We start from the raw sequence: 27,629 nt of genomic DNA, 5'->3' as shown, positions 1-27,629 counted from the left end.
GAAGGAACAGACATGAAGAGTGAATATGATATATGATGCCTAATTACAATGAGCTAGATGCAGTATGGAAACCATTTTCTTGAAGCAATTGTCAATTGAATGTAGCATTCATGCACACATTAACCAGTGCACATGCTACACAAAGCCCGAACCTGTCTCTGAGTGAAGCAAGGGAGCCAAAGGGGAAAACAAGCGTGACTTTAAGGACACCGTAAGTAAAAAAGTAACAGCAACAAAAAAGAAAAACAGAAGCATGCACGGGGACAATATTAGACAAAAAGAGGCATGAATTGCAAGGCTGATGTGGCCTGCAGCACATTAGGGTGGTGTTCTGGATTTTTTGGCAAAGGTTCATTAATGCCAGGTGATAATACTGTATGATTTGTATTGGCTTTGCCATCCCCTGTGTGCTCTTCCAGCAATGCATAATGTCCAACGTGCAACTGTCTAACATCCACTCTCTACACTCCGGCTCAAAAACATGCTCAAATGAACCTCACCTGAATACGGGCATAAATATGGGAACTTTTTCGACATTCTGAATGCATATCATTGGAAAACTAAACGTGATTTAAATGAGCGTATGATTTGCAGCTAGTGTGTCTTGTATGCATGGTTTTTCCAACAGGTTGCAGTATAGCTTCTGTCCTTTATTTTGGTAAAACATGCACACTTTAAGAGACCTGCTACTCACGTAACACATTCCCTGTAGCTTTAAACAGCTCTTCGTTGATTAACAATTGATGTATCATTTGCTTTCGGTACTTTTTGGCATTTTTTTTTACATGCACCTGACATGAAGCCTTGCTTATAAGAAAACTGAAAATTACAATATACAAAACAATACAAAATTTATTTACAGCACTGCACACTCTACGATACACAGCCTAAAATGAAAGGCTGTCACACATTCAAGTAATTACAGTATTGTACTTGTACAGCTCATTGCCATATCTGAAAGGTGGCACGGCCTTGGAGACCAAAGAAGAGAAATTAGTTATACAAAGCAAGGGAACACAAGATAGGGTCAAAAACCCATTCTCCAAGTGTTTGGCCCAAGATAACTCCAGCACCAGCAAAGCAAGCACCCACTGTTTTACCAATGAGTACCCAACACCACTGAGGATTGGTCCCCAAATGCTCAAACCACTAGGCTGCAACTACAGTCAAGGGATGCTATGCATTCCGCAGTATTACCAGTATCAAAGATTATGGAACTCAACGTCATTTAAATGGTAGTCGGCACCTGGGACAGAGCAAGTATTCCCTGATTCTGTTATGGGCAGGGCAAAGGTAGTTATAGTGTGTGTAAGAATGATTTTATCTGTGCATAAATGCCTGCCACACCTAGAATGTTCCCTTTATGCAGTCTACCAAAAAGCAGAAATGTTTGTCTCAGGAAGACAATCCTTAAGCATTATTTCAGCAAGTCACTCAATGTGACAGCTATCAGGCAAACCGGCACAGCACTTGAAAACTTCATGCTCTAAAAACAATTGTGGGGACATGCAAGCTCAGCATTTACCGCTATGACACAACAGCTTTTATGGCTCCTGTCTGCAGACTCTCATTCGTGTGAATCGACTTTGCTACTGCTAACACCTAGTATTTATTCTATGATACATATCAGTAGCGTATACCTGTAAGCTATCCAATTATGTGGAAGACCACTTGTCTAGATACCTATAAAGCCCACTCTAACCAAGCTGTACGGATGCGTTTCCATGGCCTAAGGGTTGCCTGTCTTATTACCCAAAGATCCTGCAAGGTTTATCAACTCACACATTCATCTCAAAGGTGAAGCCAGAGACATCACACTGAGTACTCGGCCATGTCACCTGTCTGAAATGTGCCCAAGATTTTCCCCTCACAACGTCACATTTTGTGCAGAAAAGAGGCTTTAACGTTGCTGCATCAAAAAAAAAGCAAGAAGCCAATAGCTGAACATCTATGCTACATTAGGCTCTGCTGGCTCGCAAGACATTTGACCACAGTGCCAACGGCCAAGTTATAGATGTAGCTGTGGCAGAGGCTGTACCACAGAAACAACAGACGAATGTGGTCAAGATAAAATGAAATTGCTTTGTTCACAAATTCTTCAATACATCATGAAAAAGAATGGCTCATTTATGGATAGTATGACGTCTACTGTGTTCAATAGGATTGTACCTTCAGGAAGTTATCTTTTGAATGCAATCTTAAGAATATATTGTATTGTTCAATTCAGGCTGTACACATAGCATACGTGCAAAATATGGAACACATTCTGAGGGTTAAATGCAGAGAGGATTGCTGAAGCTGATATAATAGGAAAGCATAGGGATACTAGATAACGTAGAAAACACATGTGACAATACGATAGGTGTAAGTGAAACTAGTGCAGCTGTCACTTATGAGAGCAAAAAGTTATACAACTCAGTACTAGCACAATGGTACAAAATGTTGAAAAGTGATGATGAAACACAAGTTTCCTTGAAAGTGCTTCTACATAAATGAAATGAAAGTGATTGGCATAAAATTTATGCCCCTTCCTTAAAATTCTCAATTTAAAGCTCACAAAGAACAAGAAGATAAGGCTACAAAAGCAACTAACAGAAAAAAAGTAATGAAGCAGTTATACACAGCTCCAATCATTCGATAAACATCTCGAGTGATGAAGCCATGCTCCAGTGGCTTAGAGCATGAATATGTGAGCTTTACCAACCCTCTTTTAACATATGTGAGTGCCGGAGGGCATGTGGCAGCAGCAAGAATGTGTCAAGAAGCAACTGGCCCAGATAGCAGCCTCATAATAGGGGTACGAAAGGTCTACACACAACGCTATCATGGAGGGAGATATTTTATGGAACAAGATATGTAGCAATGCACAAAAGGAGCAAAGCATTTTGTAGAGCTGCAGTCAAAAATTTATGAAGGACAATCTTATCAAAAAGCTTTTATTTCATTCCTGCGCTTGTGCATCATTATTGTGACTATGGGTTATATAGTGAAACATGAAATGTCAAGCAATTTATCTCGTACACAAATGAATGCATTCTTTCCCCTGCAAAGCCACCTTCAAGAACTTTTGCCAGTGGGTGCACATGCACATCAATATCACCTAGTTACAAAACAGAGAAGTAAATAGTTGCCTTTGTGAAAAAACTGAAGAATACAAAAATGTTCATTGATAGCCGAGCCACACAAATGATGCAGAGGTTAAACAGGTTATCTGGGATCTTGATTAACATCACTACAAAGCATCAGTAATTGCAGTGCAAAATGAAACTGGCAAATTTTGCAAAAGTGGAATCTAAAATTGCCAAAATGGGTTGACAAGTTCGCGGGGGCCTCATTTTCCGTGCATACAACAATGAAAGACAATGACCACCAAATAGATGCACAAATTATCCTTGGGAAAACTAGCTGATTGCTGTTCATCTACATTCAGCATATGAAGGAAGCAATAGAAAACAAGCATAAAGGCAACCAAATACAAAGAAGCACAGCTCGCTTCACTCTGCAGTTTGTGGAAAAACACAGTGGGCACCTCATGTTTCACCCTAGTAGCACACAAGATAGGTGTAACGAAATGGACTCTGCTATGGTAAACGACTGCAGACACATCCACCAGGGTGCACGTATGTCAAATATTCTCACTGAAGTAGTACATCGCAGACTGCCTGCTTGCCACAAACACCAAAGTGAATTGTGAACTGTTGATGCCCGCACGTCCTACTCAAAATGGCACTTCTGGAGGTAGAAGAACGTTTTTGTACCTTCCTGTGTTTCATTGACATGAAGCACTTAATAAAATGCCCACTGAGTTTAAGCAGAACACAAAAAAGCAAAGTATACAACAAAGAATGACAGCTCTCAGCAAGGGCCACAGCACTTGTGGAAGAATACACTCAGTATGTCTACAGATGGTAGACAAAAAATCATAGCACCAAGGAAAGGTTTGGTTTGGTTTGTGGGGTTTAATGTCCCAAAGCGACTCAGGCTATGAGAGACGCCGTAGTGGAGGGCTCCTGAAATTTCGACCACCTGGGGTTCTAACATCGCACTAACGTCGCACAGCACACGGGCGCCTTGCTTTTCGCCTCCATTGAAAAGCGGCTGCCGAGGCCGGGATTCGATCCCGCGTCTTTGGGAAAAATAGTCGAGCGCTGTAACCACTGCGCCACCCCAAAGCTGAACTTGGTTCTTGCACATGCTATCAACAAAATGTACACCAAAGAGATGGTTATATCTCAAAACCACAGAAAAACTTAAGACTTGGACGGCTTTTCAGTAGTATGCTATCGAACATGAAGCAGTAAGAATGTGCACATTGATCACTTGTGGCATATATCAAAATCATGACAGCGAGTGAAAATCTCAAGTGCAGGTGATCAAGTTGTTCCTGTCCGAGTTAATATAAATGTTGCATGTCCTCTTCCTTGTACTTGTTGATGTTCCTGCTGCGATTACCATTTGCAGGTGGCGTCAATGTCATGTGATCTGCACACACTACAAGCTGTAACGATCTTCAAAAAGAGCTGTCCATCTGCATAGCACTTCACATATGATGTGGCCGTCCAGAAACAAGGTGTGGCCTCCCAGATTATACAAGCCTAGCAGAGAGGTTAATGATGTTGAATATGGCTCCAGGACTTCTCGCCCACATGATGACTCGGATCAGAAGTGCTGCAACGGCTGCACAAGGTCCACACGATCACCTGCAAATGTTTAGTGCCTAAATTATATGCAAATAAAATATCAAACACGCATGGCACAGGAACATTCAAAATCATCAAAGCTGCAAGCTATGCTGCGGTAAAGTGTAATCTATGAATGCAAGAAATGGTCAGTGCAAAACCTAAACCTAAGTGAAGTGAACCAATGTATCTTTCCCACTCCCCTCTTTAATGCCTTCGGGCCCTGAGGGTATATGAATAAATGAATAAATGAATAAACCATTTCCGTAACAGGTAAAGACGACTTGGTAGCGGAAATTTTATTGTGACGGCTAACTTTTTCTTTCTTTCTTTTCTTTTTTTTTTTTTTTTTGCAATTAAAGGAACGACTTATATCAGGCGATTTCACTTGTTTTTCCTTTCTCGGTCGTCGAAACCATTAACCCAGAAATCTTGACAACTACAAGCACACTCAATTTTTTTTTTTTTTTTTTAAGTTCGTGCAGTGTAGAGAAGTTGAAGAAAATTATAATGCGTCGTAGAAATATGCAGCTAAAAGCAACGCAAAATGCTGATTAAAAATATCGGATTCGCCGCATGCGTCCTGTGAGTATATTTCCCGCCTGCGTACAACTTGAATGCGAATGACGCTGTATGAACAGTCACCTTTACAGGTTTTCCTATTGCACTTACCTCTGTGATGCTCGACGTGATGCACCATTTCCAGCAGATTGACTGCGTTGCCTACCCATCGAGAAGCCCGACACATTCCGGGAGCTCGTCGCTCGGCCGAACGAATACATTTCGTGCCATCCAACATCAGAGGCGTTCACCACTGGCGATCACACCCGAAACACCAGTAGCTCAACAGTTCAACACTCCAAGCGCAGGGCAATTCTCGCCTCGGAGCTTGCAAAGCCGCCACACTACACTCCTCGTCAGATGACTGATCTGACTATACTGACGAGCTATCTTTCAAGACAATTTGACAGCATTGCTGTGCTGCAGCAAATCCTCGATCACTACTTGTAGACGACGAACGGCACGAAGACCACTCATAAGCGTACAAGTTCTTTCTTTCCTCCATGTAAGCTATAGTGAACTAGAATATATATTCTAGTTCACTATAATGTAAGCGTACCTCCCTTCATGCCTCCCTCCATGGCCGCCGCCATTGCTGGGTTATCATAACCGCGCAGACCAATGATTTCTTACCATGGGAAGAAAGGGTTTGAAATAAGAAAGCAGTTAGCGTCGTCACGCGGCCGCACGCTTCTGTCCCTATTAGAGATTGTCTCAAGCGTCCTTTATTTCATACGCGCTCATAATTTGCCTTTGTATTGCGTTTAAAAAGCCATGCAAGGTGTATATAAAGTTATCCTTTTACTTTTAATGACAAGCTAAGAAACTACGGTAGGCTAACGGCTGCATAAATCAGCTTGCCTGTCGCCATAGTCTCATTAGCATTATGGTGACTAGAAGCCCCCTTCTAGCCACCATATTAGCATAATTCGGGCACCTCGCCACTCGGCGAAATTATGGCGGCCAAACGTCAGCATTTTCGGTAATGGCGGCACATCAGTTACGTCATGACGCGTCAATTTGACGTAATCATTATGCTTGCGTACCACGTGTTTCACGTGACATAGCTCCAGCCAATCAAATTTGAGCATCCGCTCCTTCCCAGTATGCCATTATTTTCATCACATTGGTTAATCGAGCGTAAGTGTTCTCCAAACCACCATCAGTAACTTTGTTTCCACTCCAAAATCATTCGTATTTGTCATCCAGGCAACAAGGATAGCTCCGGTTGAAATCAATTTTGACGGCTACGTCATTTTGACGTAACCGCTAAAAGTGCTTGCCTCAACTGATGGTTTCGCGCCACAAGTTTGAAGCACGTGACTCTTTTCAGAGCCAATCAGAAAGACAATATGGCGCCGCCAGGGGAAGGCGAATATCAAGGATCGGGCTACGGCTTTTTGGTTTATATTTTCTCTTTCCTCTTCTAATCTTGCTCTTTTTTAGCTCTCTTTTAAATACTTCTACTAGGTCATCGTATGTCCATTCTCTATTTGGTTGTTTACGGATGATGCCTACTGCGCTACTGCCATGCGAACGAGCGACAGCAGTCACATTGGTCATATACCACTAACAGTGCAAATCAGTAATTTATTCACAAAAATAACCAAATAAACTATTTCATTGTTCGAAACTAATAATCAAACATTATAAAACTGGTTAGTGACAGCAGTAACGAACATGTACTGCTACTCCTTTCGAATGATGATGATCATGGCAATGAATAGCTGGGCTTACGCTGCCCTTAGCGGCCAAAGAAAACAATATCATTCTCTACGACGCTGCCCTTGCCGCGCCTGCTTTGCCTGCTCTTCTGACAAGCAGTGTGTGGTGTTTTGACGTTGGTGCGGCTGAATCATCCTCATCCGTACACATGTCCGTACATCTCAATCTCACCTGACGTGTGCTGTCAGGCTGGTTGCTTTTTCGTTTTTCTCGCCGGGAAGCGCTCGCTTCCCCTTTCCACCTCCTGCGTGCGCGTTTTCTACGCGTGTGTAATGACATTCCTGTAGCGGGGAGAGTGAAAAGCCCATCATTAATGTTGCGCCTCAAAGAGAGCACTAGTAAGGCCGGCTACCTCCGACTGGCGATGGACGGCAACGCTACTGCGGACGTTGCCGCGGCGTGTAATAGCGGCGGCGGCGGCGAGACGACCCCCGTCGCCCCTGCCATGGCCCCTGCTGAGTCGGAAGAAGCCACTCCAGAAGTAGTGGTGGCTCCTGCAGCAGTACCGACGACGTCGGCTGCGTCGGCCGCGGCTGCGTCAGCGGCGTCGACTACAGCGTCCTCGGCACACTTGCCGCCTCTGAGCCACCCGAGCTCGGCCGCCAATAGCTTCCTGCTAGCGCCGCCGAGTGCAGCCGCCAGCTCGAGCAGCGGCGGCGATCCATTTCCCCGTGGTGAGAGCGCGTTCGAGCTGTCGCGACAGCCGTCGAAGTCTCCGCTGGCGCGGGTCATGTCCGAGACGTCCGCAGGCGAGGAGACCAAATCGCTACGGCCCAAGATGGAGTTCAAGCCCACCCCGCGTCGCGCTCCCAGGAACGGCAAAGGTATGTATACGGGAGCGGAGTTACGTATTGTCCCCTCAGATGCTGAGTGCCAGCGCCAAATTTGGAGACGAACGCATTGATCGCTGAAAATTCTGAGAGTGATTGCTCCGAGATCATGGTGAGGCTGTACGTTGTGTGTCCACGCCATCTCAGTCGAGCATGCAAAGCAAACACAGCTGTGCCGGTAGTTTGGGGCTGTTAGCTCGGCGCGCCGTCGTTCTTCCAGCATTCTCTCTTCGCGCGGTTCGATTTCTGTTAACACTTGGCCCATGTTGTGCAAATTTGGCCAACTGAACCAAGTCCTCTCTCGTTTTTAGCATTCTGCAAGGTCGCTTGAGGATTTGTTCTTGTTGTCATTGCAATTACAGGCACGAACTTGCTTGGCCTCTATGTGGCATGAAGAACTTTCAAGCCAAGTCTTGATGTTGTCCACGAATGGTTTGTGCATGCAGGCGCTTTTGACATTTAAATCAGCTTTGCTGACCAATGCAAAAAGCTGCCATGATTTGGCTTTGAGTAACCATAATGTTTCCATGCGCTATGCACCATGTCAGTGCATGCAACTTCTGACGCTTTTGCGCACTGGCCGCAATATGCTTGTGCGTCATGCAGTGTGCTGGCACATGCACTTTGTTTCAAGTTTGATTAGGTCAGAGGAAAGCTCAGTGTTCACTTGTGTATCACTTTTTGTCGGCATGTGTATTAGCATGTTGCAAGAACTGTCGTGATGGGAGAATGTGCTGTTGGTTTTCAATGCGAATGGAATGCTGAAATAAGAACTCTTATTCTGTGTGTTTCATTGAGCTTCAAAAAAAGGGTTGCCATGTTTTGATTTAATTTGAGTTGATCAAAATATTTGTTATGACCTCCGTAGCCTGTGTGTTGCATTCTTCTCATGATGGAGAATACCCGCAATGATTGAGAGCCATGTTGGCACCCCTCAGTTACACCAGGCGCGGGCCTCGCACAGTACTTGTGGGGCAGAAAGCGAGAAAGTTGTGTCTTCCTCTGACTGCTGCTGCACCCTCTGTTCCTACCCACCTGCCTGCCTGGCACTGTGCACCTTCCTGTGCCCGTCAGTGGGGGGTGGTGGTCCTGCCGAAAGCGATGTCCGCGGTGCTGGGGCCCCCTGCGAGCAGCACTCATTTCTCACAGACGTCACGGATGTGCGCCAGATGGAGCAGGGCCTGCTGCAGCTGCTGCATGACTTCCACTCGGGAAAGCTGCAGGCATTTGGTGAGTATCTTGTTTGTTGCCTTGCACATTCTATGTCAGGATTGCAACGCAAAATGTAATGGAGAAGGAGGAAAATGACAGCGTTTTTCGTTCTGCTTTGTCCTACTAGGCAGATTACCTGTTTGTAGGCCATTTCACGTTAAGGGCAGTGGGCTGGAACCACAGGGACAGGCACTAAGAGAAAGATCAGAGCGTGCCTTTGTCTACCTGTCTTTCATGTCCCTGTGCAGTGTCGTTCATTCACACTGATCAAACTTGATCTGGCTAGCTGTTTGGGAGGTTTTGTTTGCCATGATGGAAAATGCAAAGCTCCAACCAAAAACAAGGTAAACAACACGTGCAGGCCTGGCAGCAACATGGATGGACGTGTTTTGTTAGTTTGTTTGATTCGATTTATTCATCCGCTTAGGATGCGCTCGTAGGTGGTCACGCCGGAGAGTGGCAGCCTACAAAGGGTAAGCGCAGCGCATAATCGTGGGCAGACACAGGGCTTATCGCGTCGGATTGTCAGCAAGTTAGATCGTGAGGCGAGACTAAGGCGCTTAGGCCTAGCCTGGTGTAGTGGCACTTTCGAGGGCAGCTCAATTCCCGACCATCCCGCGCCTCTCCAATTCGGATCCGATGCGATAATGCTGTGAAATGTGCTATTTTTTATTTTTTAAGAGAGAGTAGTGTGTAGTACACGTCATCTGTGGCGGCAGACATGACGGGCAAAGGAGGCAAAAACAGAAAAATGAAAGTGGAAAACCCGGATGTGAAGTGTGAGTCCTGTGGCAGGGGGGTTTTTTAGACGAAATCCCTTTCGGGGGGGGGGGGGGGGGGGGGGGGGAAGACCTGGCCGCTGCAGCAGATGGGGAACCCTTCACCTGTGCTATCTGTGTCCGACTGGCTGCGCTGGATACCTGGGTGGAGGCAGGCACCATGGTCAGAGAGGATTCTACCATGCGAGTAGCTCAGGGCACAGAGGAGTGGAGTCTGGCAATAAGCAATCTGACCGTCCGGCTCGAGGCGGAGATGGCAGCATGGAAGATAGAGCGGGAGAACCTGGAGCACGAGCTGCAGGCAGAGCAACAGCAACGAGAGGCCTTGCAGGAAGAAGTGGCTTTTCTAAGGAGTAAAGTCCTAGGCCAGCCATCGGCACTCAGGATCGACCGGGCACCAGGTCTTAGAGAGACTAGCGCGGAGGCTTCAGACGCCAATGAGGCCAAAGAAAAGCCAGTCAACGCTGAAGGTGCGGAGTCGAGTGAGGCGCAAAGCCAAGCACCAGATGGAGAGGCACAGATCGACCAGTCCACAGGGGACCAAGGTTGGCAGCTGAAAATAAGCAAGAAACAGTGAAGGAAACAGCAGGCATTGAGGGCAGCTGAGGAGACCCCGTCCCCAGTGGATCGCAGTCTGCTGCAGGCAGCCGAAACCAGTGCTCTGTGGAAGGATCGCCATGCTTTTGTGTTTGGGGTTGAAAATGCAGGCAAGATTAAACGCATAGTGCTCCGCGAGGCGGGATAGAATAAGGGGGTGCAGTTCCGCACACAGAGAGAAGCGACGCTCATGGATACAATTGAAGCGGTTGAGAAAGAGGCAGGAGTGTGGAGTGCCTCGGAGGCCTTAGTGATCATCCATGCAGGCCTCAGAGACATTGCAGATGAAGGGGGAGGAGGTGACCCAGAAGTTAAGCGTTCTTTCTCAGCATGGCAGGAGAGAGTGAAGTCACACCGCAGAGGGGCCAGATGAACAGGATCGCAAACAGAGTGCTTGGAGAGCCTGGAAGGAAGGAGTCCGGCAGGCCTGTTCAGAACTGCGATCCAACTGCGTGTTTATTAACCCCACATGGCTGTTTCATGGGCGACTCCATGGCTACAGCTATGGAGCCAAGGGGGCCGAAGAGTTGGGGGAACGCTTAGGGCAATGATTGTGTGCTTTCTTAGGACTGCGCCTCCGCAAAAGATGGATGAAACTGAACCCAGCAGCACCAATCATGGAAGTGGGCAAGGTGGCAGCAGTGTAAGCATCATGCTTACTCGCTGCCTGTTTCTTACGCAGATCGCCTTCCTCGTTTGTTGCCACTTCGACTATGCTTCATTCATGGCTCCTTACGTCACAGCTCGTGTGCACTCGCCGCCATCGCCGATGTTCACGAATTAATAAGCTGTCCACTATACGGATTGTCCTATCTGTCTTACGGATCATAGTCTTGACCTGCCTGTCACCACACGTGTATGCAATCCGTGCAAAGTGGCCGTCACTCTACGTCATTCATACCTCATCAAGCTCGGTCACGGGACGTCAGAGAACCTGCCTATAAATTGCGTGCCGGACTGTTCCTTCATCAGTGGGCGAGGTGGCAGCAGTGCGAGCATCATGCTTACTCGCTGCTGCCTGTTTCTTACGTAGGTATGCTATCTTCAGAATGCCCCTTGTATTCGCTCCGATGATCGATTTCTACTGCTGTTCCCTTGCCCACACCACTTTCGCAAGTGCTTTACTTATGTTTTGCTGTACTCGCAAATTGCGGCTTGTATTAGTAGACTTCTGAGGTGCGGGGATGTTGAAAGTAATCCTGGTTCTCCGCCATCAGGGATGGTTACTCGCTCTCAAAGTAATGTGAGCCCTTCTAATTCGGAAGCTGCTACCGGTCAACCGTCGGTGTCTGATATGTTTGCTGAGCTTTTGAATGGACAGCGAAAATTAGCTCAGGATATTGCAGAAATTAAATATTTTCATGAATCTGTTAATGCACGTTTCGAGACAATTGAATCATGCGTGGCTGCTCTGGAGTCCTCGTCACAAAAGCCCGCCACCGACAGTGGCAGTCTCAACAGTGAATTTGCACGTCTAAGTTTCGAACTTCACTGTCTTTCAAATAAAGACGATGAGTTGGAAAACCGTGCACGTAGGAACAACTTATTATTACATGGTCTGCCCGAATCCTCTGATGAAAATAATGAACGTCTCTCCTCTGACATAGCAAAATGGTTTGAGGAAGAACTCAACATGAGCTGCCCTCAAATAGAGAGGTGCCATCGTCTTGGAAGGCCTTCACATGACCGTCCACGTCCCGTGATTATGAAGCTTCTAGACTTTCGGGAGAAAACTTCAGTGTTAAAAAATGGCCACAAGCTTAAGGAATCCGATTACTGTATATCGGAGGATTTTTCAATATGTGTCCGCAATATCCGCAAAAAGCTTTGGGAAGCGATTGAAAGTTTCAGAAGAAATGGCTGCACGGTCCGAATACGGTTTGATCATGTATTTATTGATAAAGTTCGGTATAACTGGAACAGTTCTTCTAATACACTGGAGAAAGCATCTCGTAATGCGTCACTAAGTAATGCTACTAATGCACTAGCCACATTGCCTTGACTACCTCATCACAGCAATAACTTCCGTGTGCTAAATTTAAATGCTAGAAGCCTGCTTTATAAATTTACCGACCTTAACGCTTATTCCCCTCACATTATTGGTGTCACTGAAACTTGGTTACATGGTAACATATACGACTCTGAAGTTGCGTTAAGCGGATTCACGTTGCTGAGAGCTGACAGACCGAATGGTAGAGGCGGTGGTGTCGCCCTCTATATACAGTCACACTTGAAGTTTTCTGTCCTTGAATTTCCATGTGAAATCGAATTACTTTTGTGTAAAATTTATTTGGAAAACACATTCATATTTATTGGAGTGTTTTATCGGCCTCCTGGCTCTGATGATAATTATTTCTTCTAAGTAAACTTTTGCACGATTTGAATCCAACAAATATAATACTTATGGGAGATTTTAATGTGCCAGGTATTCACTGGCCTTCTCTTAGCAATACCGGCCATGATGTCTCTTTGTCAAGAAAATTGCTACACCTTTCCTTATCACTTGGCCTCAAACAAATTGTTCATGCGAACACCAGGCAAGCTGCAGTCCTAGATCTAGTTTTTCTCAGCTCTAATCTATTCGAGAATGGTTTTCAGTGCTGTGTTATTGACTGCATATCGGACCGTAAGGCTGTATTATTCTCAATCAGCTGCACTGCTCCTAGATCTCGGTTCGAGTACAGCAGTTTTCATGACTTCAGCCACGCCAATGATGCTGGAGTAATTGACACATTAAGTGAATCCTTTGAAATGTTTGGAGAATTATCTCTGACCAGTGATGTTGATGCTGTTGTGGGGCTTTTTGAACATATTGTTAAAGCATGTATTAATCGCTTTGTTCCGCTGAAAACAAAAAAGAAAAATAAAGATTTACCATGGCTAGCAAGAAACTTACTGCATTTATCGCGTCGTGTTGCAAGATTGCATAAGTCGAAAAGAAATGGCAATCCTGTCAAAATTGCAGAGTTCAATGATGCCAAAGAGGAACTACGCGTCAGTTTAAAGTCTGCCAAGGATTTTTAATGCTCTGTTGCATTGCCAAAATTAATGAAAACGAACCCTCACAAATCCTGGAAATCGATACTACCCAGTAACAATACTTGCAACAGTTTTATAGTTAAGGGCTTTTCTGTTTCAGATTCACTGACAATTGCTTCTGCATTTAATTCCTATTTTCATTCTGTATTCACACTGGGATAACTCTGTCGTTCCTTCTTTTAGCTGTGACTCTTACCCTCCCATCAAAGGTGTCGTCATCTCTGGTACAGGTGTTCTCAATATGATCCTCCAATTAGATACTAAAAAGAGCTGTGGCCCAAATGACATACCTAACTCCTTCTTTGTGCGCTACTCACTTTGGGCAAGCCGATATCTTACCACAATCTTCCGTAAATAATTATCCACCAGCACTGTTCCCCACTCCTGGAAGCTTGCCAAGGTAATTCCATTGTACAAATCCAGTAGTACTCAACTACTGCAGAACTACAGACCTATCTCCTTAACAGCCCATTCATGCAAGTTACTCGAACATGTTATTTTCAAACATATTGAATTTCTTGAAACCCACAACGTCCTAACATTTACCAGCATGGTTTCCGTCAACGCCTGAGCACCACTACCCAACTAATTGAATTTGTGCACGACATTTCTCAGTCATTAGATCTAGGTAGACAGGGCGACAGCATTTTTGTTGATTTATCCAAAGCTTTCGACACTGTCCCACACCCTAAACTCCTACACAAACTTAACTCTGTTCTAAAAAACCCTTCCCTGGTTGGTTGGATATCCAGTTTCTTAAATCAGCGTTCCCAGTCTGTGCACTTTAACTCGTCTATTTCTACTACTGTTAGTGTTTCATCCGGCGTTCCGCAAGGTTCCGTTTTAGGCCCGCTTCTTTTCTTATTATATATTAACGACCTTCCATGTTGTGTGTCTGTAAAAATTCGTCTTTACGCTGATGACTGCATTTTATATCACGACGTTACTACACCACTTGACCATAAAATACTTAGACTCATTTGCAAATTTTTGTAGATGGTGCAAGGAATGGCAAATGAATATTAATTTCTCTAAAACCGTTTTCATGTCATTTTCTAGACGCCCATCTCCTTCACATTTCATGTGCAGTTTTCACGTTCAGGATTTAGAACGAGTCACGGAATATAAATACCTCAGCCTTCATTTCTCTCATGACATCTCATGGTCCAAACACATTGACATCATATGTAACAAAGCTTTTAAATGTCACGGATACCTCCATCGTACACTGCGTAAAGCCCCAAAGGATACCAAACTGCTCACATATAAAACACTTATCCACCCCATTCTTGATTGCGGCTGTATTGTATGGAACCCTTATACGAAATCCGATATCAAAAAATTAGAATCAGTTCAGAAGAAATCGGTACGCTTCATCTTCCACAACTACGGCCGAGATTTTTCCCCTTCTTCCCATTATTCAGATTTAGGTCTCGCAGCCCTATCATCTCGCCGTCAAATAGAATGTTTGAAGTTTTTGCACATACTAGTTCACTCTCAGCGCCTTCCTTCACTAAATAATTATTTGAACATTAGCCAGCCTTCCATAACTAGAAGTTCCCATAGCCTGAATCTCATCCCTTTCTTTTCCCGCACTGGGACATTCAAACACAGCGTCTTTCCTCTGACCATTGAACTCTGGAATTCGCTGCCTGGAAACGTCCGCTCGCTACCAATTGAAGAATTTTTGACAGCCACATTGCTTCGTAGTGCCATTTTTTATTTTATTCTTTTGGTTTTATATGTTTGTATTTTCTTGATGCACGTTATTGCTTCCTAGTGCCATTTTTATTTTTTTTTCTGTGTTTTATATGTTTGCATTTTCTTGATACACTTTTCCTTGTTTGCCCACTCCTGCCATAGCCTCATCGAGGCTGCAGTATGTTCAAATTAAAAAAAAAAAAAAAAGCTCTGGGTCAGGCAATCATGCAGATGGTGGGTTTTCAGCAGCGAGCAGAATATTCCGCGGGCAAGGGCGACACGGGTCGTCGCCGGCAACACTGCGAGTCGCGAGACCCAAGCAAGGGGTCATGTGGGACCCATCAATCTCCGGTGACCGTGTGCTTCCTGAGCATGCAGTGGGGTCGCAAAGAGCAGAAGTGGGGAGAGCTCCAGGAACAAATGCACCAACTGGACATAGCAGCATTTGCAGTGGTAGAGACTCACCTCAGGGAAGAAGCAACCCCCCTGCATGGCCCACGATTTGTGTGGGAGGGCTGCAACCGAGCCAGGCACGAAAGACAAGAAGGAGGAATTGGGTGTTTGTAGGGCGTGACTCAACAATGGGTGTGAGTGCGACTGCACTGTAGCGAACACATGTGGATGACAGGATATATTTTGGGACAACCTGTGGCACTCGCGATTGTGTATCTGTGGACTGGTGGCTAAACAGCAAAGAACACTGAAGTATGTAGCTGCTTGGCTGCAGATGTGAAATTCTTCGCTCAGAACCACGAGGGGCTTTTGATGGGTGCCTTTAATGTTCGCTTGGATGATCTGGATGGTCGCACAGATGCAAGTCGGCGGCTCTTGCAGGAGCTGGCACGACAGGGTCACCTTATCATAGTGAACCTCTCACAGAAGTGTGAGAGGACGGTGACATGGGCAGTACGGGACCGGTAGTAGTGTATAGACTACTGTCGCATGATAGAGGGCCTGTATACTAAATTAGAAAAGATGATCATTGAGGAGGATGGCACAGGGAACCTTGCCAGGGACCACAATCAGTTGCGATTGGTCTTTGGCCGGGGCAAGAAGCGAAGGACTGTGCAACAGAGCAGCGCAAGACGGCCCAGTGATCAAGAACTGCAGGAGCTGGCGGACAACCTGGAGAATAGATTGCATCTCATGGACTCTTACGCTGAATTCGTAGAAGAGTGCATGGGGATGCTCAGAAAGTACCCAGGTAAAAGAAGAAAGCACTGTGCAAAGCCATGGTGGGATGCGGAAGTGGCAGCAGCTATTATACGCAGACAGGAGGCATGCAGGCTCCACAGGCAGATAATCAAGGATGGGGAGATGAAAGATGTGGCACAGGCTTGGGAGTCATATTGGGACTAGAAGCAGGTAGCTGCGCAACTGGTCCAACAGAAGATACGCAGGATCAATGCCAAGTTCATGCGCATGTTTAAAGAGGCTGGTCAGCAGGCTCCTCAATGGTTTTGGTAGCATGTCCAAAGGGGCCGAAAGAACATTACCCAGCTGATACTGCGGAGAGCCCCGGTTGCAGAGGAACTGTGCGGTGACAACAGCATTCCTTTGTTGGAGATCCCCCTACAGGCACAGGGCATGACAGCTCCCACTGAGCACGATCAGGGACCTCTGTTCAAGGGCACACTGGCAGACACAGAAGAGGCTGGGCTTCGCCAGGCCCCAACTGATAAGGAGAAGGAGCGAGCCATGAAGAGGGTAGATGTGGGAACAGCCCCAGGATGTGGCGGGATGCCCATGAACATGGTGAGGGCTTTGGGACCTCTGGTCCAGGCTCGCCTGTGGGAGCTGCTGGCACTGGTGCTAACAGAAGTAGACATTTCATATGACTGGAAGATCGTGAAGGTGAAACCGCTGTGCAAGGATGTGGGGAACAGGAGGGATTTGGCTAACTACAGACCCATCGTTGTCACCCCGTTACTGTACAGGGTGGCAGTGCAGGTCATCAAGGCCAGGCTCCAGAGGTGGACAGAAAAACAAGGAATCCTGGGCGAGCTGCAAATGAGTTTCCCCATCGGTCGCCAGATTGAGGACAATCTATTCGTCCTTACACAGTGTATAGAAATGGCTACGAGGTGCAGTTCGCCCCTTTATGTGGCATTTTTGGACATAGCAAAGGCGTATGACTGTGTAAAATGGGACCTCCCGTGGATCATGCTTCAGGAAATGGGGCTGGCGGCACAAGATATCAAACTCCTCTAGGCCATTTATGCAGCACCATCAGCAGTGGTGGAGTGGAACAATGTGGTGACGGCGCCCACGGGGATGCATCAAGGCCTGCGGCAAGGATGCCCGCTCTCCCCACAGCTGTTCATGCTGTATGTGAATGGGGTGACACAGAGGCTAGCAGAGTCGGGATGTGGTTACACCTTGGAGCACAGCAAGGAAGCAGCGCAGGTAGTTCACCAGATCCCAGCTTTAGTATACGCCGACGATTTCGTACTGTTGGCAAGATCCCCCGAGGAGTTGCAGCGGTTGCTGGACATATGTGGCGTGGAAATGAGATGGCTTGGTCTGCACTTTAGCTCAACCAAGTGTGTGGCTATGGTGTGGAGGCCTCACAACCATCAACCAGATCGTGTGTGGGATCTCCAGGGCAACACAGTGTCACAAACCAACGTGACCAAGTACCTTGGCAGATTGAGTGCGGGAGCAGATTATTTAACGGCACATGAGAGGTTCCTCAGAGCAAAGGCCGCTTGCACGAGAGGCATGTTAGGCCAACGGGCCTTGTGGACCTGTAACCGTTGCGAAGTCACAAGGGCACTCTGGAAGATGGTGGCGGTCCCGGGCCTGACCTACGCCAATGCAGTGCTCTGTCTCTCGGCGGGTACGAGAGGATTCTTGGAGAGGTGCCAGAGGGAGGCCGGCCCAATGGCACTCGGGACACCCAAACACGTCCGTATCGAAGCCATCCAGGGCGACATTGGTTGGTCGTCATTCACAGCCCGGGAAGCAGTGGCGAAGGCGGCATTCGAGAACTGCCTGTTCCGTCTCTCCGAGTCTAACGTGGCCCGTCAGACACTCATACACATAATTTTCGCCAGCTGAACGACGAGATGGACGCACCAGACACGAACTCTACGGCAGAGGTACCGGCTCCCGACAGTATTGTTGGCCACAAAAGCGTCGGAGCTGGACTGCGCAGCACAGCAGAAGATCCGGATTCAGGTACAGCGGGTCGAGACGGAGGAATGGAAGAAGACTTCCGAGGAAAAAGTGTCAGTGGACCTGTACCGGGCGGAGAAGGACACCATCCGAAAGGAGCTGTGGTGTGATAACTCGTGCGGTAGTAATTTGCTGGCAGAGGCATGCTCGGGAGTGTTACGTGCACGCAGGTGGAGAGCGAGATTCACGGCTGGCCTGTACTATGTGAATTTCAGTGTTTTGTAGGTGTTGTTAATTAACATCATCATCATAATCAGCCTGATTATAAATTAAATAAATGTGGATAATATTCTAAGGTAACGCGAAGGTCGGTCTTGGTGGATCAGGTTTTATTGGAGACCTGAAGCCCTGGTCGCACTCTGTAGCGAACCACTCTCCGCGATGACGATGGGTATCTACAAGAGAGAGCAGGATGAAGATGAAGCAGCATGTTCACCTGTGTGAAAGGTGAAGTGCCACACAGTGCTCACACTATTTCGGCCACGCAGTTGAAGCGGCCAGCCTGGCCGCAATTAGTCCGCAGCATTGCGCCGAATAAAAGGCTTCATACGTGAAACGTGGACAACTTCAGTGCTACAGTAACGACTGTTTGGAGGAGGGTAAACAGGGGAGACGCGATAGTTGACCAGGGAGATTTTTGCAAGAACTGAGTAACGACCAATGTAACGATGCTGAAACTTGTCACAAAGGCTAGGAGTGCGTAATGGTGTTCAAAGTAACGCCTCGTCACCAGGACGGAACGGCGGTGGGTTGCATCATAGCGGCACTCGCGGTCTTCCTGGCTACCTTCAGTGTTGATGCAAGCAAGCCGGCGAGATCTGGCCACTTGGGAAATGAACTGGTCAGGAAGAAAGGATGAGGAACTGGCATGTGTAGAAAGGAAAGTGGCATCAAGAAGGGTAACAGGAGAACGGCCCTAAACTAGCAAAAAAAAGGGGTGTAACCTGTGGTCCGCTGTACAGCCGTATTGTAGGCGAACATAACAAAATGAAGTATTACATCCCAGTTTCGGTGGTCGTGGTCAACGTACATAGACAGCATGTGAGAAAGCATGCGGTGGAACTGCTCAGTCAACCCATTGGTCTGCAGGTGATGGCGGGAGCTCAATTTTTGATGTGTGGCTGAGGCTTCAAAAACTTCGGCTACAATCGTCGACAGAAATGTCCGACCACGGTCACTGATACTCTCACTGACCGTCAACAATATAAGAAAAACACTGCTTGATACTTCTTGAGAAACCGAATCCGAGCTTGACTCGTATTATAATCTAAAGAGCCATCGCTTCAGTCCGCAGTCGAAGGCTCCGCATTGTCAGCCATCCGAAAGTAATCGCCGTGTGCACGGAGGGCGCACTTTCGGTGATCTGCACAACGGAGATAATTGGCACGTTGTGAAATCAGAATGACAGAGGGAAATGGAAAGAGGCTAAAACAACCTCCTTTGCTGCTGCTAGCCGCAAGCAAGAGCGCGGCAAGAGAGAGCAAAAGCAGCGATCGAGTCATGTGTCGACCTATAGCAGAGGCTACGGCGCGAGCCCCTGAAAGTGACGCGTGCGTCGTAGGAGATGCGCCAACAGAATAAAAATAAAAACCTGCAAACCTGCGACAAATGGCAGAACAACCCTTGAACCCGTAACCGCACACCTGCGCTACGAAACGCGCGCGCCTCATGATCGCTTAGTGCGATAGAGTAGTGCGCACAGGGCGACCGCGCCCCCGAGCAAAGGAGGTGGCGGGGATGGGCACGGTCGCTCCATACTCTTCAGTATATACGTGCCAACACAATGCGGGTCGAAAATACGAACTTGTAGAAAGATTTGACAGATGGCGCAGCCTGTCCAAGTGCGCCAGCTTCGCGCTCAGGCGCGAAGTTTTAAAGGCACTATAGAGAACTTACCAGTACGTCGGTGACACTGTGGGGGGGAGTGCGAAAACGTAGCGGTACATTCGTGACAGTGAAAGGATTAAATCGTGTTTTGACTGTAGCCTGGTGTGCTGAGCACGAGTCTGCTAGCTCTAGTAGCTTCAATGTTATGGAAGTGGGACGTGAGAGCATTTGGCACTCGGGTTTTAATTGGCATAGTAATGAAACCCAAGTGGTTACACTTGGGCTTCACACTTTGGAGCTCTAATTAGTTACTGTAATGATAATAATAATGTTTTATTTCCATCGTCATATGTTGATGGAAAAAGGGGGGGGAGGGGAATAAAAGCATAGAAAGCTTCACAATGTTCCAGCCCCCTTTACAGCAAGTGAGTAGTGACATGTGAGACACTTCTATCACAATAGCAAATAAAAAGAAGTACAAGAAGTTGATGCTTAAAGCTGACATGCATGTATGCACGAAAAACAGTTCGCTTATAAAAAACACATGAAAACAATAATAGCAACCAAACCACGCTTGTAGAACACTTATTCTACAAAAATCAGTTTTACACATGGCCTGCATAATGAATACATACTACGAAAAGGAAGCTTTGCAAAGAAATATGTCAAGGAGATTAGCGTATTCAATGTTCTATATATATGTATTTGCATCAGTTAGTTTATTAAGCAGTAATAGAAGTGGAAATGCAACCATTGGCGTCCATACTTTGTCCTCATGGGTAGTAATATCCAGTGGGGATTCTAACAGCATGGATATGTGCTTTGAAATACCACCATGTGGGCGAAGTGTGATATATTGCTTATGCGATTTAGCTTCTCTATTTTATAGGTTCACACAAGAAAGGATAATCACGAAGATTGAAAACGTTTATTAGCTTATTCTGAAAAACGAGTTGAGTGTGGCAAGTTGTAAATAATGTTTGCCTCACGTGGTTCCTGTATGCGCAGGCAAGGACTGCACCTTTGAGAAGATGGAGCATGTGCGTGAACAGCAGGAGCGACTGGCCCGACTGCACTTTGAGCTCAATGCCCAGCAGGAACTGTGCGGGTGAGCGGGGCCCTGATGAATGAGTGCTGTCAGATGTTACTTGCAGGGTTATGAGGGCAGTAAGGCGTGCAAGTGTGGATGAATGCTGACCCTTGGATTGGGACAGCTGTAGCGCAGGGTCACAATTTAGTACCTGGTGATCAACTAGTGATCATGCCGGGATGAGCAGCAGACCAATCAGCACCACAACTGACTGTTTAGAAAGATGCATTTATTCGTAAGCTGTGGCCGCCTGAAGGAAGGATGGTCTGCTCACCATCTTAGGTCGGTTGTGGCCGTAGAAAGTCACTCAAGTGCTTGACTTTATGGAGGTTGCGTACAGGAAGGGCAGTGTCGTCTTTATCGTGAAAGCTAAAGACAATTCAGGGGTCTCAAGAAGGCCGGAGGTCCGGAGTCTTGGGCATAAGAGATAGACAGGTAACAGCAGCCTGGACAAAACTACATAAGCCTAGCGGCTCCCTTGACCCACTGCTGTTTCAACAGACTTTTTTTCAGCCTCATTTGGGGGTCTTACTTGGTCACCTCGCTTCCCTTTTTGTTGCCTCAAAGTCAAACCGCACACTACTGCAACCACTCACTGTGCCATAAATGTCGCGCTATTGTTCCAGCCTTAGGACTCGCTCAGGTTTCCTGCCCCATTGCCGCTGGTTGAGTCGTAGGGCAATGAATTGCCGTTCTGCTCCTCGCCATTAGTTTTTCACAGACTTGTTATGCAAGGCAAGTCTCAGCTTAACCTTGCTGGCCATCAGCATCTTTTGGCCCACTCAGCATCTGCACCAGGTCGATGATCTTGGGATATGGGACATCTTTTTTTTTTTGTCTGAACATTTTAGACTGAATGTCATCACCTTTCACTTAACCCCGATGAGCCGGGCGTGCATTGGCGTGGCGTCTATCACAGCTAGTAAGGAGAGAACTTTCAAGCATGCCACGCACCTGCCATAAGGAGTCTGTTGACAAATTCCGCCATTTCTTTTGAGGACATTGAAGTCATCACATGACACCTGTCCAAATTTACATGCTTAAGCCGAGAGAATGAACTGCAAAGAATGATTGATCGCCTAACAGGAAAAGCAGGAAGGTAGGCTTGAAAATCAATATGCAGAAGACTAAGGTAATGTTCAACAGCCTTGAGAAGGAACAGCAGTTTACAATAGGTAACGAAGCACTGGAAGTGGTAGGCGAATATGTTTACTTTGGACAGGTAGTAACTGCAGCTCCGGACCATGAAAAGGAAATAACTAGGAGAATAAGATTGGGATGTAGCACATTTGGAAGGTACTCGCACATTATGACTAGCAGCTTACTGGTACTGCTCAAGAGGAAAGTATATAATAGTTGCATCTTACCTGTACTTACCTATGGGGCTGAAACATGGAGGTTAATGAAAAGGGCTCTGCTTAAGTTGAAAGCAATGCAGAGGGCTATGGAATGAAAAGGGGCAGGTGTAACATTAAAGGGGCGCCGCAGCGTTTGCCTGACCACTAATTCCAGCCGGCCTCTATAGTTCTTTACACCTTCTTGAGGCCCCAAAGCCCAATCATAATGGCGAAATCGTAGTGCCTAATATTTTAATCCACTTCAATAATCAGCGTTTTGGCACTGATGTGAGTGACACACGACGGCGGAGTTCGTTAACAGGTATGACGTTTCCTTCTTGCTTGGGCGCTGTTTCGCTGATTGGTTGGGCACACACTTTAGATTTTGCATTCGAATGTTCTTCATGTTACTCTGCAGAAAACAAATAAAAGGTGTTTTAACTCCACGTGTGTTCATGGAGTGCTTGTAAAGATGGGGACTGTAAACTCTGGTAAATGCGGTGTTGTCAACAAGCGCGATGGAGCGTCTGCTGGTTGTGATGATGATATGGTGGCTTTGCCCTTCGTAGCGGGTCGCCGCTGCCTTCTGGCGCGGCGAAGCCAAAAATTAAAAAAAAAAAAAAGAAAGAAAGATGTCTGCCATTCGCTGTCCAGGCTCTACGGTCACAAGCACAAAGGTAACTCTTACAGGCTTCTCAAATCCCAAGGCAGCTGACAACGTTCGGATCTTGGAGGTCGGCAAAATTGCTGGACAGACCAAAATCATGTGGTTGATCGTTTCTGCCGACGCTCCATAGATGGCACTAGTTGTGTCGAAATCGCTCATGAAGCACGCTCGCTTCCCTACCCTGTATACAGGTACAGGGTAGGCTTTGCCTTAGCTCGTGTACGGCATTTCCCAGTCTTTGCCTTTCGCACTCATTCTCGAACTTTCACACAAGTACCGCTCGAGTGATCCATGACAGTAGCAGCGATGGACGCTGGCGGAACACCAAAACGGCGACGCACATTTGCTGACCGTCTGGTCCACCTTGTTGACATCCCCGCATTTAGATTGGAAAACATTTATTGTTAGCATTGAACGCTATGTGGGCACTACATACACTTAGATGGCAAAGATGGTTGGGAGCAGCGTTTGGTGGGCTAGGCTAGCTTTGAGCAGACGAAGAAGCCGGTCCTCACAGCTAAGCTTCGCAGCGTCGTTACCGTGGTAACGACACTGTGACTTTGCTTCTACGACGCTGTCAAAAAGTGCGGGTTGGGTTGGACAGGCAACTACGGTGGATAGCTTTCGATATGTTAGCAGAAAGCTGAGTTTCTCATAGGTTCCACCCAAATTGAGCGCTGGGCGAGCGAAATGAGAGAGGGGCTCCCTCTCGCACCAGCTCAGACGCACTGTTTTTTTTCTCTTGTATTTAGAATTTTATAAACCGAATAACTCTTGTTTCCGTGCGCCTATTTTTGTAATTCTTTTTTCACTGACATCAGCACGGTGCAAAGAACCTAGAGGTTGGCTGGAATTAACGGCCTTACGCACGTCACTGTGCCCCTTTAAGAGATAGGAAGCATGCAGAGTGGGCCAGAGGATTAACTCGAGTTAATGACATTCTAGTTGTATAGTCAGGTCAGCCAGACACAATGAGCGTGGAGGGTGAAAAGCAAAGTTTATTTGGCACTCGCCATATACATCTCTTTAGTGACGCTCATGTCGCACCCTGGTGGCCGTCTACGAAGTACTACGGCTACTACGAAGTAAACGAACTACCAATACATCATCCTTCTTTTGAGGCTACTCTCAACACAAAGAACACAAAAATAGCTACTTAGTTAACTGACGAAAATGTTCATCATAAGTCAGGTGCGCCCTAGGTCAAACGGTTCTCGTGGACCTCCTGGTTACACATTCTCTACCACTCTGCTGTCTTCCTGGAGTCGTCGCTAGAGAAGATCGCATAACAGGCGAGGGGGCCTGATGCCCAACAGGATGAGAAACTTTGGCATCCGCCGCAGGTTCTGGTTCAGATGCACCGAGGCCAGACTCCTCAGTGCCATCTCTCTCTACAAAGGCACCTCTTATCTGGAGGAGGTGCACCTTGTTGCATCGTAGCTTGGGCCCGTCTTCGGTTATGACCAGCGATGATCGTGGAGCCACTTCTTTCACCCGGCCCCTCCTGTGCCATCTTCCATGCTCCCTCAGTCGCACCATGTCAGCAGTTTGCAGTGGCCGCAGATGCCTTCCTCTGCGGCAGTTCTGCTTGTGTTTGACTGGCTGGGCAGGGATATACGGCAAAGGTTTGCACGGGCCGACATTTTTAGCCCGAGCCCGACCCGGGCCTGACGCTACATATCCTAGCCCTACCCTACATGACCCGGCCCGACTCAAGTAGAAACTGAGCCTGGCCCGGCCCAGTGCTTAAATTTAAGGCCCAAGCCCGGCCCGGCCCGTCAAGCTATGATTGCAGTTGAAGCAGTGAACAAGAAAAATAATTTCAGGTTGATAGGTTTATCCACAAGCTTCAAATGTTGAGTTCTCGCGTTTGAAATGACAAATATGCTGAATATATAGGGGTACAGGACGTAGGCATAATTAACTTATTGCGCAAAAACAACCAGTTATCCATTGAATTTAGGCATTTGCGGTGCTCTTGGGTAATGATCCTGGTAGCGCTGAAGTTTCTTTCGGTGCTACAACTTGTGGCTGGAAAGACTAGCATGTTCTTCGGTAGGAAAGCAAGTTTTCGTAAGCAGCCTGTTTGGTTTTCCAAAAATGCGCCAGCTCTAAACCTAAACAAGGGGTTGATTTTGTGGCCAAGTACTCAGTGAACTCGCCTGCCTCATTGTGGGCCTTTCACATGAAATTTTTGCAGCAAGATAAACAAGAAGAAACTCTTGCACCGCAGATGCTTTGAGCTATGTCGCGCTTCAAACGAGTCCTTGCCGAGGCAGGAATATGTCACAATAGAGATGTGAGATAGGCAACAGCATAGCGCTAATTTTGAAGCGGACACCTAAACATCAGTGCCGGTGTTACCAAAGTGGAGATGCAAAACACGAAACTAAATAGCCCGCAAGTTACTGACAGCTTGGTCACTGACACCCATCAAAAATCCGTTCGCGGCAAGAAGGAAGGCGAGTCGATGCCGGGGAAGAACTCTGGATTCGCATGGGGACGATGCGGGAAATTGCTGTGCATTCTAGACGCTTATCGCACTATGGCCGTACTTGCAATTCACAAATGTTGCAGTTGTTCGTGATCAGGGTGCCCGGCCCGCCCGAGACAAATATACCTTGGCCCAGGCCCGGCCTGAGCGAAAGGGCTTTCGAGTGGCCGGGCACGGGCCTTTGGGCCGGCCCGAGCCCGTGCACAGCTCTGATATACGGTGCAAAGTCTGGGAGTCTGGACCTAAGGCGCCATCTCATGAGCAGCTTATGTGGACATTGGCCGTCTTCCAAGGATGCAGACCTTTAAAGGGGGTAGGAAATGGCTAAAAAGGTCACTGATAAACGTTCTGAATGTGTAGAACGAATGCTTCTGAGCGTTCCCCTAAAGTAAAACTTCTTGCAACAAAGGCAATGATTTATTATTAATTTTTAAAAACTGCGTTTTTTTGAAGTTCGCAGGCTGCTCGGTTCTCGTGTGGCGGTGAGATTTGGAACTATTCTACCGTGATTACCTTTGTCACAAGTTCCAAGAGTGACAGGTCACGACAGGCTGCCATTGGCTGCAGCCGTAATGGCCACTATGTCACGGACACACTTCCGGTAGCTGCGAAAGTCATCTGCTTGAGTGCTGCATGCATGCACTGCATGCGTGAACACGAGCTTGGCGCTTCGGTTCGCGATGTTAACCGAAAAGGTGGTGGCGTTCGACTGAAAGTGCACTTCAGTGCAGGAGTGTGAAAAGAGCACCAGCTGGTTCGATTCAACACCGTACTGATTAAACAGGCAGCATCAACATTCATGTACCAACCGACGGCGCAGCAGCGTACTGTAGTCCCGTGTCCCGTCTCATTTTTGCAGCATTGACCATTTGTGCGGCGTGTTGGTAATTAAATAGAATGGGCATCAAAAAAGGTCTGTCCTCAGCTTCATCGCGAAATACATAAATTGGCATCGCTTAAATGCAGTACTGGATGCTGCCAGATTAGTGCAGAGCCGCCGTCTGCGGGCGGGCGCTGCGGCCGACACACTCCGGCCGTGCGCTGCTTCCTGCTCGTCGCTAGGCCTTGTTTCTTTTGCATCGAAGCCACAGCGGACGGCGTTTTGGAATCACCCGTTTCGCTGCGTCTCTAGTGTATAGCTGCTCGCGTGCCTAAACGATGTGCGTCCGGCGGAAAGTGCGCGTCGGTGCAGGAATGTGAAAAGAGACGAGCTGGTCCGATTCAACACCATACCGATTAAATAGGCAGCATAAACTTTCCTGTACCGACTCCTGATGTAGTCCCGTCTCATTTTTGCAGCATCGACCATTTGTACGGTGTGTGGATTATTAAATGAAACGTGCGTCAAGAAAGGTCTGCCCTCAGCTGCATCCTGAAAGTAAACGAATTCGCACCGCTTAAGTGCAGTACCGGACGCCGCCAGGTTGCCAGAGATTCCGTCCGTGGGCGCTGCGGCTGACGGCACTTCGATTGTGCGCTGCTCCCAGATCGTCGCTAGGCCTTGTTTCTTTTGCATCGAAGCCAAGGCGGACGGCGTTCTGGAATTGCCTGCATGCTCCTGTGCACGATTCTTGCGTGTAGCTGGTGTAGCTGCGGAAATCGGTGACAACCTGCGCTACCGAACTGCATGTGGCAAGCTGCTTTGGTGATGGTTTGCGTCGACAATGCATACACGAGATAAAACGCATGTGCATGTTTGCACTTCCTAAACGATGTGCAAGGGACTTAAAAAACAAACAAACTACAATACCCTTTTTATTAATCTCAACTCTTAAAATTCGCGGATGAATAATTCATGCTCACCTGTCATCCGATATCCAAACACTGTAGCGATCATCAGTCCGTGCTCTCATCGGTGATCTGCGTATACGTTTCATTCGTTATGCCATAGCCTAGGAGGCTATGGTTATGCAC

At 47.2% G+C, this 27,629-nt stretch overlaps 2 protein-coding genes across 2 annotated transcripts in view; both read left to right on the top strand.

Annotated features, from left to right (window-relative positions):
* Window positions 1-7,028: 7,028 nt before the first annotated feature.
* LOC146209995 (uncharacterized) overlaps window positions 7,029-27,629 on the top strand; it is a 34,683-nt gene continuing 14,082 nt past the window's right edge. Inside the window, exons 1-3 of the mRNA XM_084605994.1 lie at window positions 7,029-7,789; window positions 8,870-9,025; window positions 21,136-21,235. Coding sequence (XP_084462120.1) covers window positions 7,279-7,789; window positions 8,870-9,025; window positions 21,136-21,235 — 767 coding nt within the window. The 5' untranslated portion in view covers window positions 7,029-7,278. The remainder of the gene's footprint in view (window positions 7,790-8,869; window positions 9,026-21,135; window positions 21,236-27,629) is intronic.
* On the top strand, window positions 10,394-13,258 carry LOC146209996 (uncharacterized). The gene has a single exon (XM_084587477.1). The coding sequence runs from the start codon at window positions 11,603-11,605 to the stop codon at window positions 12,383-12,385; it is 783 nt and encodes a 260-aa protein (XP_084443603.1). The 5' UTR covers window positions 10,394-11,602; the 3' UTR covers window positions 12,386-13,258.

The sequence above is a fragment of the Amblyomma maculatum genome, chromosome 1 (assembly GCF_055883805.1).
Source record: "Amblyomma maculatum isolate TAMU_Amacu chromosome 1, ASM5588380v1, whole genome shotgun sequence".
NCBI lineage: Eukaryota > Metazoa > Arthropoda > Arachnida > Ixodida > Ixodidae > Amblyomma > Amblyomma maculatum.
This window is presented reverse-complemented; position numbering and strand designations above follow the sequence as displayed.

What these genes read in the sequence shown, in the direction of transcription:
- LOC146209996 (XM_084587477.1), top strand. Translation starts at nt 11,603, where the DNA reads ATGGTTACTCGCTCTCAAAGTAATGTGAGCCCTTCTAATTCGGAAGCT.